The sequence below is a fragment of the Maniola jurtina genome, chromosome 13, assembly GCF_905333055.1.
Source record: "Maniola jurtina chromosome 13, ilManJurt1.1, whole genome shotgun sequence".
Lineage (NCBI taxonomy): Eukaryota > Metazoa > Arthropoda > Insecta > Lepidoptera > Nymphalidae > Maniola > Maniola jurtina.
In genome coordinates, this window is record NC_060041.1 from 4,524,978 (window position 1) to 4,536,329 (window position 11,352).

The 11,352-nt window shown below is 36.5% G+C and overlaps 1 protein-coding gene across 1 annotated transcript; it reads left to right on the forward strand.

The window, feature by feature from the left end:
• The first annotated feature begins 3,285 nt into the window (after positions 1-3,285).
• Positions 3,286-11,352, forward strand: LOC123870972. Its single transcript, XM_045914488.1, has 6 exons — positions 3,286-3,832; positions 6,718-6,868; positions 7,646-7,760; positions 9,008-9,142; positions 9,665-9,878; positions 10,612-11,352. Exons 1-6 carry the CDS (start codon positions 3,670-3,672, stop codon positions 10,764-10,766), a joined length of 933 nt encoding a protein of 310 aa, XP_045770444.1. The 5' UTR covers positions 3,286-3,669; the 3' UTR covers positions 10,767-11,352.

Consider the following 11,352-nt stretch of genomic DNA (forward strand, 5'->3'; position numbering starts at 1 on the left):
TCAACATCCGATTGATATTTTAGCCGAACGCTCTTCTAGCTGGTCTAAATTATTGCGCACCATTGTTTACATGTTAAGATTCTCCAAACGCTTAAAATCACGCGGTTCTATTACAGTTTCAGATCTAGATTTTGCAGAAACTTATATAATTCGCTATGTTCAAAATAAACATTTTTCTCAAGATATTCACGCTCTCAAAAATAATAAACCTTGCTCGAAATCGATCTTAAAACTTAACCCATTTCTCGCAGACGACATCATCAGAGTTGGTGGTCGTTTAAGCAATTCGCAATTAAATTTTGGTCAAAAACATCCAATAATCTTACCTTCTAAAGACCGCATCACTCAACTAATAGTTGATTATTATCATATCACTAATTTGCATACCGGACCCGCGTTATTACTCGCTTTACTCAGACAGAAGTTTTGGATCATTGCTGCCAGAAACTTGGTTCGACAACGTGTACACAAATGCAATATTTGTTTTCGCGCTAACCCTCAATCTACTTTTCCACAAATGGGAGAGTTACCCGCTTTTAGAGTAGCGCAAGTTAAAGCCTTCGTTCACACCGCTGTGGACTACATGGGACCTTTCTTTGTAACTCACATTCGCCGCCGAGGTATTAAAAGTCATAAAGCGTACGTCTGCATATTTACATGCATGACTACCAAGGCAGTACACCTAGAATTAGTCTCAGATCTTAGTTCTGACTTATTTCTTGCAGCTTTTTTAAGACTAAGCGCACGCAAAGGCCCTGTAAGTCTAATATACAGCGATGGAGCTACTACATTTTTTGGAGCTAAACGCAAATTAGATGAACTTTACACTCTCATACAGTCCAATGCTCATAAAAATTTCATTGAAAATCGCCTCGCAGAACATCGTATTCAATTTAAACATAGCCCGCCTTACGGCCCGCATTTTAATGGTCTTAGCGAAATTAACGTTCGCTGTGTAAAAACGCATTTATACAAGGTAGTAGGGACACAAATCCTTACTTATGAAGAATTAAATACAATTATAATTCAAATCGAAAACTTATTAAATAGTAGACCATTATGTATTTTAAGCTCTGATCCGTCAGATCTTTCCGCACTTACGCCCAATCATTTTCTCAATCTCACTCCCGCAAAATATTTACCTGTCGAGGATTTAACGGATATTCCCGACAGCCGCTTATCCCGCTATCAATTGTTAACTAAAATTACTTGTTCTTTCTGGAAACGCTGGAGCCAAGAATATTTGACTTCTTTACAACACAGACAAAAGTGGAATACTCCATCCAACCCTGTGAGTCTTGGAGCTGTTGTTGTAATCAAAGACTCCAACGTTCATCCTCTTTGCTGGCCTCTAGGAGTTATAGAAGAACTCTATTCAGGGAAAGACAGTATAATTCGAGCAGTCAAAGTTAGAACGCGTTCCGGAAGCTACATCAGACCTGTAGTTCGGATATGCCCTCTACCTTCTCAATAGGCTGCTATTAACTCTATTTAAACGCTTTTAACGCTATAATTTTTATCTCTCTGTCTTGCAATTCGTTCTGTTTAGAGGATTACCTCTAGGCGGGGGAAGTTGTAAGCGCCCTCTAGTTACTTAAGTTATTATTATATATTTAATTACGCCATCATACATACACACATACAAACACTCACGCACACATAAAATTCCATCCTATTACCCGCTCTCACACCCCGCTCCTGTCAGTTACCTTTCAACCTGCGTTTACGCACGTCGAGTCTGAAACCCGCTAACTGCGTGACGCCCGCTTTACAAACGCCACGCGCCGCTTGTGTAAAAAACTCATATAACGCTAAATTAATCACGCAAAAACCCGCTATTAAACTGTAAAAACGCTACGCTAAGTAAATAAGTTAAAATCACATAAACTTTAAAATTAAGTGAAGTGTTCTGCGAATCTGTGCTTCGAAGAAACTATCCACGGAATACGAGAAAGGGAAGACTCCAGACCGTCCGGTGACCTATCCTGCCTAAATCCAGGTATTTATCCTACATCTTTAACGTAGTGATTTTGAGTAAGAGCGTACTTAAGTATTATGCCCGGCTAGAAATAGGGAAGTACCTATTCATTTATTTGTATTACTGCCCGGTCCACGTAATAAATTCCAGCTATCTCAAACCTGGATTTTTTACAGATCGTCGCTATTCTATTGCCATGATCATTATTCATAGTGATCGGTCTATATTAATACGCTAGTGTATCTACGTTCTTTTGGAAGACGCTTTTTTATGAGGACAGTCATATTTAGTTCCCAATAAGTGTCTTGCCCCCCGTCCACACACTGCCCGTGTGGCATGGGAAGGAGTGAGGAACGGAGGCAGAGACGTAACGTGGCCGCGTTACTCGCATGTCTCTCGTTCATGCCCATCGCTCCCTATTTTGTCGGTAAATATGCAATAGCGCGCACGCTGCCACAGTTTCGACGTCCATCGTTTTGCAAAGGCAAGCAACCTAGTGCCTAGTGCGGCGCGTCGAGTAGAGCAGTGTGTGGGCTGTGGACGCACAGTTAATTAATCAAGCATTCGAATATTTCGACGCAATGTCCTGACATTCGTTCATAATATTCTATTGAAATAAATTACCTACTTATAGTATACAGATAATGTTGCTATGCTCTATTTACGTAGATCTAGTTGATGCCGTGACTTCCTCCGCGTGGATTTAGGTTTTTAAAATCTCGTGCGAACTCTTTGATTTTCCGAGATAAACCGGTCAAGTGTGAGTCAGATTCGCGCACCGAGGGTTCCGTACTTGGGTAATTTTTCCTAATTAAAATAAACCTAAAAAAATTAGATTTAGATTTAGAGAACTAGTGCATTCTCGAAATATTTTGGGGAGGTAGCTCGGGTTAATCGTGTGTCTATTTCATTAAAAATTTAGATGCAGACATTAAAACATTAAAGTTGTTATATTTATTAAACTAGCCGATACCCACGACTTCACCCGCGTGGATTAAGGTTTTTCGAAATCTCGTGGGAAGTCTTTGATTTTCCGGGATAAAAAGTAGCCTATGTGCTAATCCAAAATATTATCTATCTTCATTCCAAATTTCAGCCAAATCCGTCCAGTAGTTTTTGCGTGAAGGAGTAACAAACATACACACACACACACACACACATACAAACTTTCGCCTTTATAATATTAGTGTGATTAGTGTGATGTGAAGTGTGATAGTGTGATATTGTTTTCAATAAAAAAAGCTTTCAACAGTCGCAGAATTTTGCATATGACCCGCTATTTATTAAGAGTCCTCTTCCTCCAATAAGTGTTCTTGGACTCAATAAAACAAGTCCAAGAACAACTTATATGAGTTGTTAAAGGTCTTGAACCTTGTGTATCATTAATTTTTTTAGGGCATTATTGTGAGAGCAATAGAGGTGTTCACATCCGAGTTGAGTGCTTCACATCGTACACTAACTATGCTGTGATCAACACATTTACAATTTTATTTACATTCGAGTGCTCATATTTTTATTACTTTGAGCACATTTACAACATAGTCTTCATATAACCAACCAGCGCACAACCAGTTTTGATAGACCGTGATATCATTTTGAGAATATAATATAAGTAACGTGTATTAATTTAGTTTTGATCGCGAGTCGAGTTAAGCGGTTCATTTCAGTGTAAAGTTTACATTGAAACAGTTATGGAGTCGATACCACAAGACTCGATATTTGAATTTAATCCCGACACGCTCCTGTATTTGAGGAAACAGTATGATTTGGACAAACCCGGGAGGATTGATGAAGCCATCAACATTTTGGAGGAGTGGATACAGAAGCAGAATCATTTTGTGGTTAAAGAATTTCGTAAGTGAATATTATTCAAGATATTTTTATTGAATTTTTAAAGAATTTAATGCATTAATTTTTTAAACATAGATATCCACTTTGAACACAATTGTTTTTATTCAGTACAAAATCACAACTTCTAAGAATTTTTTAAAAATTATAATCTTATTATTAATTAAAGTAATGTAATTTAAATAAAATAAAGCCAAACTCAAATACCGCGTGTAGGTACAAAAAAATACATATATTATTGTTCTTTTTTTATCATGTTCCATATTTTTAGGGTTCTTTATCTTATGATGGAAAAACGGGACCCATATAAGATTACTAGTTGATGCCCGCGACTTCATCCGTGTAGACTTAGGTTTTTAAAAGCCCGTGGGAACTTTGTAATTTTTCGCGAAAAAATAGCATATGTTACGTTATACCTAGAAAGTCTAGGTATAACGTCGATCAGTTGCTCCATTGTGACGTGATTGTAGGACAAACCAACAAACAAACACACTTTCGCATTTATAATATAGGTAGTGATTTTTATCTATCTGTCTGTATGTCAAAGCTCAAGGCCCTTTCTCTCAAAAACTACTTGATGTATCAAGGCGAAATGTATACAGATTATTAAGGTCAATGGCTACTAGGACGTAATTGCTGTATAAAGTTCAAGTTTCTGGTTTAACTCAATAAAAAGTTACAGTTTTTAAAGCGTTCTTTTTAAATACTAAATCATCCAACAATCATCCAAACCTGACAGAGATGTAGCAATTACAAAGTTTTGTTTACCAGCTCCTCAATTTATCACGTCTCTACGGAACCCGCGGTACGCGAATCTGACTCGTACTTGGCTAGCTTTTTATAAGTTTGTAAGTTTTATGATTGCCACTGACCTCAGCGACCGACCAAGGTTATCAAGTGGGCTAACTCTAACATAATATTACAATACTAGCTTATACCTGCAACTTCGTCGTCGTAGACTAAACAAATTTCAATTTCAAAAATACTATAAATACTTATCTAAATTTAAAATTTTTACTTAATATATATAAGTCAATGCTTAATTAAAACAATAACTCAATATTTAAAAAACCTCCGACACAAAAATCTCTATAAAAAAACTATTTCTTCTATTATAGAACACTCTCGATCAAGCCACCTTTCAAACAAAAAAAAAAACTAAATTAAAATCGGTTCATTCGTTTAGGAGCTACGATGCCAAGGACAGATACAGAGATAAACACGTCAAACTTATGACGCACCCCTCTCTTTGGGGCGGGGGTTAAAAATGTCATTCAAAACGAGGCAGGGTGCCCAGAACGCTGGGGCTGCGTTACCTCGTTGAATGGCCAGACTTATATGCCAACCAAGGTAACTGCCAGACCTCTGGTCATCCGTAGACTCCAAATGTGCGATGACAGGTACTTAAAAAAGGATCTGGCATTTAGGGGTTGAATATTCAAAGACCCTTTCTTAGCGGATGTTTATGTAGTAATAGCAATCCTGCGTATTTAGCACTAGCATTGAAAACCTTTTTATTTTTTAACCCCCGACCCAAAAAGAGGGGTGTTATAAGTTTGACGTGTGTATCTGTGTATCTGTGTGTCTGTGTATCTGTGTATCTGTCTGTGGCATCGTAGCGCCTAAACGACTGAACCAATTTTAATTTACTTTTTTTTGTTTGAAAGGTGGCTTGATCGAGAGTGTTCTTAGCTATAATCCAAAAAAATTGGTTCAGCCGTTTAAGAGTTATCAGCTCTTTTCTAGTTTTCTTGTAGGAAAGAAGGTTAGATAAACCGTTAGGTTCATAATATTATGTCAATTGACAAATGTCAAGCTGTCAAGATGGACGTTGCCTAAATACATAATTATTTATTTATTTGAAAATGATGTTTTGGAAAACTCAGATACTTTGGATCGTAGGCGCGGAATAGTCCAAGAAAATCGGTTCAGCCGTTTGAAAGTTATCAGGTATTTTCGGTCTTTTCTAGTTACTGTAACCTTCACTTGTCGGGGGTGTTATAAATTTTTAATTTACACTTGTAAATTATTTTGAATTACAATAACTAAACGAGAGATTATTCGAATAAAGGTAACTATTAGATAACCTTCAAATTGCGGCTTCCGGCACAGGTTTTTGAATGTACACGAAGGTGCATTGTTATACAAGTTTTTACAATAATTCATTAACTTTTTGCATTATATTATATTAATAACTCTAAGTTAATATATTATCAACAAGGAACGCCAGCTTCATAGAGTTTTAAAATCCAAGAAAAATGTGCAACGACCAATCACCAAGTATTATATTTCTTTACTTTTTTATTCAGATACAAGTTAGCCCTTGAGTGCAATATTACCTGGTGGAAATATATTCATTGTAAATATGTACGTAAATATGTTATATACAAAATATAAAAAAAATAATTGCTGAGTTTCTTGCCGGCTCATTCTCAGTAGAATGAGCTTTTCGGAGGTGGTACAGTGTTGACATTTATTTTTAACCCCCGACCCAAAAAGAGCGGTGTTATAAGTTTGACGTGTGTATCTGTGTATTTGTGTATCGGTGTGTGGCATCGTAGCTCCTAAACTAATGAACCGATTTTAATTTAGTTTTTTTTTTGTTTAAAAGGTGGCTTGATCGAGAGTGTTCTTAGCTACAATCCAAGAAATCGGTTCAGCCGTTTGAAAGTTATCAGCTCTTTACTAGTTACTGTAACCTTCACTTGTCGGGGGTGTTATAAATTTTTAATTTACTTGTTATCTAATACAGTCACTGAGACTAAACCAAATAGTTCAAACGGGATCTTCAAAAATCAACATCCACGCGGACGAAGTCGCGGGCATTCTTTAGTACTAAATATTTAGCTTTCTCCTGTGTATGGAATGTAAATCATAACTTTTTGTTTCAGCTCGGGACTACTTAGAGAGGTCGATCATTATAAGCAAGGGATCAGTTGAACGCGCCAAGAAAAAACTGGATAAAATATGCATGTTTAGGACTACACTTCCTCATTTCTTTGAAGAATTTGATGTGAAAAATTGTGAATTATTGAATGATATGTAAGTTTTAAAGTTTTGTATCGAAATGGTAAAAAGGAACCGTCGAATGGTGCAACTGGATTTTGATTTTGACCGTCTATTATACCTACTTGTTTATTTCAGCACTACTAATGCTATCGACTTAATTGGAATAATTTTAATTAATGCTTGCACAGTCTTACTGCATTTGAAAGAGTTAAAAATTGTTCCTATAACAATTGCAAAAAGTACCGAAATGGCGAGGCCGAAATTTGAATTAGGGGTTCCAATTTCATACAAATATGGCCAATCATCATCGTCAGATCATAAATAGATAAAAAATGGGGCAAAAGTTGATTTAAATTACTTATTTGTAAGCTCTACTGACTTATGATAGACAAGTGTAAATTAAAAATTTATAACACCCCCGACAAGTGAATGTTACGGTAATTAGAAAATATAACTTAATTGTCATTTTTAACCCCCGACCAAAAACAGGGGTGTTCTAAGTTTGACTTGTGTATCTGTGTATCTGTCTGTGGCATCGTAGCTCCTAAACTAATGAACCGATTTTAATTTAGTTTTTTTTTGAAAGGTGGCTTTTGATCGAGAGTGTTCTTAGCTATAACCCAAGAAAATCGGTTCAGCCGTTTGTCAGCTCTTTTCTAGTTACTGTAACCTTCACTTGTCGGGGGTGTTATAAATTTTTAATTTACTTGTTATCTAATACAGTCACTGAGACAGCCAGGATGGTCTACAAACTTGTCACAATACCTATGCCACGAATTGCTAGCTAATTTTTCTTTAAAATCATTTCAGGTATGGAAGTTTTCTTCCCAAACTTACTAAGGATCATTATAGATTGTATTTTTTCAAAGGCAAGGCCAAAACAATTAAATCGGGATTGCTTGATTGTTATCGTTTCTTTTTTATGGTAAGTAGGTATGTTTTGTTTTTGTGTTTCTCAGAATAAACGTTGCATGTTTACCCTCAACTTTTTCCTTCAAATCATCAATTGCAATCAATTAATTGTAAGCGCATTTAATCAAGTATCTACTTAAGCATAAAAAACTCGGTTTTCTATTTAAAGTTCATTCCATCCTCTTTATCGATAATAAAGCTGTCAGTCTGTTTATAAATGCCTATTCAAGAGAACCGGGTTGCCATGCTAACAATAAATTATTGTTTTAGTCTTTGCTGGTGTCTGCAACTAGGTATTATGTAGATTAAAATTTTAAAAAAATCTTGTGGAGTTTTTTTTGACGTGACAACGTCTTATAATTCGTTAGAGCCGGCTGCACGCACGAAAAAACATGACTCATGCGGCGTTACTGAGGTAACGCCGCATGGAACGCCTCAGAGCGAGCTCTGAGGCGTTCCATGTAAGGCTTGAAGTGCACGCGAGAGCGCGGAACGAGTGACAAAGAAGCACAATCGGCCTTTGTTGTCACGTTCAACTATCGTCAGTAAACCGACTTTACAGACAACCAATTTTTTTAAATTATATGAAAGTGATGTTGCAGCCTAAGATGGAGCGCGCTTGCCTAGAAGTTGCCTATTCACTCTTGACTTGGTACCCATATTAAAAGTGGGAGGGAAAACTGATGCCGGAAGGGCGTTCCATATCTTAGCGGCTCGGATTAGAAACGAGGAAGCAAATCGCTTCGTACGTTACACGTTACGGAGTTACTCTTTTCATACATTGTGCTGTTCGTTTCAAAAACGATCAGAAACGCTTCTCGAACTCTCTTTATTATTTTGATGTCAACCGTATTATGTGGATGTCAAGCTTGCCAATTGCTGCAGGTTTCTGGCTGTTTCATAGTTGAATGGTGAATTAGCTATAGAGCTTCCGAGACGGTCAAGCTTGATATCAGCACGTAGATCTATTTTGCTTGAGCAAGCTTTGAGCAAGGTGCTTGATGCGCCCGTCAAGAGGCTTGATCAATCAAACGGCTCTTCTCGATATTATCTCGAACACTATCTGAACCTCGCGTCAATCAAAAATATAAAATTGCATCAATGTAAATGCTTGACTCAAGCATCAAGTTTTGTAAACGTTCAAAATGCTTGACTCAAGCAAAAATAATCTACGTGCTTGAGGTTAAGCCGCTTGGCCGTCTCGGAAGCTCGGAAGAGAAAAGAAAAAAAAAGCCCTTAGCAAAATTATAATAATTTCAGCAATGTGAATACATCCAAGCCCACGACTACTGTAACGGAATAGTGGCAGTAGTAGATTATTCAGAAGCTAACCTGCTGGAAGTACTCAAATGGTTCAACGCGGTTGATTTACGGGAAGCAATTACGATCATAAAGGTAGGTACCTATTTAATTACCTAAGACAAGATAATTTGATTTTCAAACGATATTTGCATGCCATTTTTTTATATTAGGTATTATATTTCTGTCGCGTACCAAGGATTCACGCAAAGATTTTTTTTTGTGTCTTCATTGTAATTTATTTTCCTTGTTTCTGTATTTTTTTGCTGTATGTACTTACCTAATTAATCACTCTAATGGACCTGTAGCCTTAGTTAACTAATGATCTATAGTATAATTATTATTACAGTAGGTACATCACTACCCTTTAAGGGGCAAGCGACGGGTCAAATTCAAATTTTAATTGGTTTTTCGCAATTTGTAAACTAATACGACCAAGTAGGCTTATGGTATTCTAGTTGCGACAATGGCAGTATCATTTCCACGTGTTTATACAAAAATCTTTACTTGATGAGGTCCAGTTTAAGAAATTAGCTCTATTATCGACTAATTTGTGAGTTACAGTCGATACTGATTTGCCCTTAAATAAGACTTTATATATTTATTTTACAATTTCAGGAAGGATATGGATTAAGAATAAAAGGGATACACCTTGTATCCCCTTCGAAAGCCATAGAAGCGGTTGTCGCAATTTTCAAACAAGTACTAAGTCCTAAGCTTGCTGGACGTTTACATGTGCACAAAACTATGGATGACATAGGGAAATATATAGACAAAGATACTATTCCAGCGGAATATGGTGGCAATGAGAAATCCATGCTAGAATTACATAGTAAGTATAAGTGGCCTTGCACATGAACAAGCGTGGATCCACCCTAATACACTTGTGACGTCACACTTTCACGGTCGGCATTTAATTGAATTTTATATCCTTTAAACTTGTGAAAGACTCGTCAAAGTAGGTTTAGTAGTTATGAGTCTAATGTGATACTGCAATGTGCAAACCAACACACATTTAAATACCTTCGTAACTTTCGTGAGCTAATAAACTAACATTTTTGGGGTTCCGTGCCTTAAAAGGAAAAACGAAACCCTTACAGGATCACTTTGTTGTGTGTCTGTCTGTCAGTCCGTCCGTCCGTCCGTCCGTCGTGTCTGCCAAGAATACCTATAGGGTACTTCCTCTTTGACGTAGGTCCTAGAATCATGAAATTTGGCAGGTAGGTAGGTTTTATTATATAGTACAAGTAAAGGAATAAATCCAAAAACTTTGAATGAAAAAAAATTAAAATATGTCAATTTTCAGAGAAAGATATGAGTAACTATACCAAGTGGGGTACCTATCATATGAAAGGGCTTTACCTGTACATTTCCATACAGTACAGTACAGTGCCCATTCGTGAGCCTATTGCTTTAAAGTACACTAAATACAGTATTTTTAAAATTCATTTTCTATCCTTTTTTATTAATTTTAAAAAGAAGAAGATGCGGAAACTCTAAACTTAGTTTAGAGAAAAACATCAGTATAGACGCCTGATACTATATATTTTATTCTTGTTTTTCAGAAAAGAACGTAGATGTGTTAACTTCAGATGATTTCACTGCATACCTACGAGGAATGAGACAGGCGTGTACCAACGAAAAATTAAGACTATCAACAGGCGAAGCTGATCAGTATTTGGGGATATCAGGATCATTTCGAACGCTTAGCGTTGATTAGGATAAGCCTGAGATAATAAAGGGTGCAAAAGTAGCATGGTACGATGGCAACCAGCTCCGACTTGTAGGCAAATCAGAGTCGGACTTTTAGTCAAGAGAAATCGTACGCAAGTATCGCCTTGCAGTACGTCTAGTCGTGTAAATGTAATCCTATAAGGGCTCCGTTTTTCCTTTTGAGTTACGGAACCCTATAAGCCCTAATAATTGACGTCACATATAAAAAAAGTGAATTGTATGACAAATCAGGTATCAGTAGAAAAGGCATTCCGAATCAGTGGTAGATCATTTGACGATTCAAAAGTACTTGTAAAAGTCTAATTGAAAAAATATTTTTTCAAGAACTTTTATTTTTAATCGCACACGTATATTTTCTTTTTGTATGTAGCCGCTTAGTTGCCATCGCCTTTGCGTTTTGCGTACTTCAGGCTTTAAGGTTAATGGAATCCACTGATGTTCTAACTTTACAAGGTTGTGGTGCTTAAAAATAATAACATTAATTTCATAAAGCACAGGATAACCCAAATACAAAAATGTTATTTATTTAAAAAATTGAAATACAAACACTTGGGTGTGTGTTAAGTTTACGT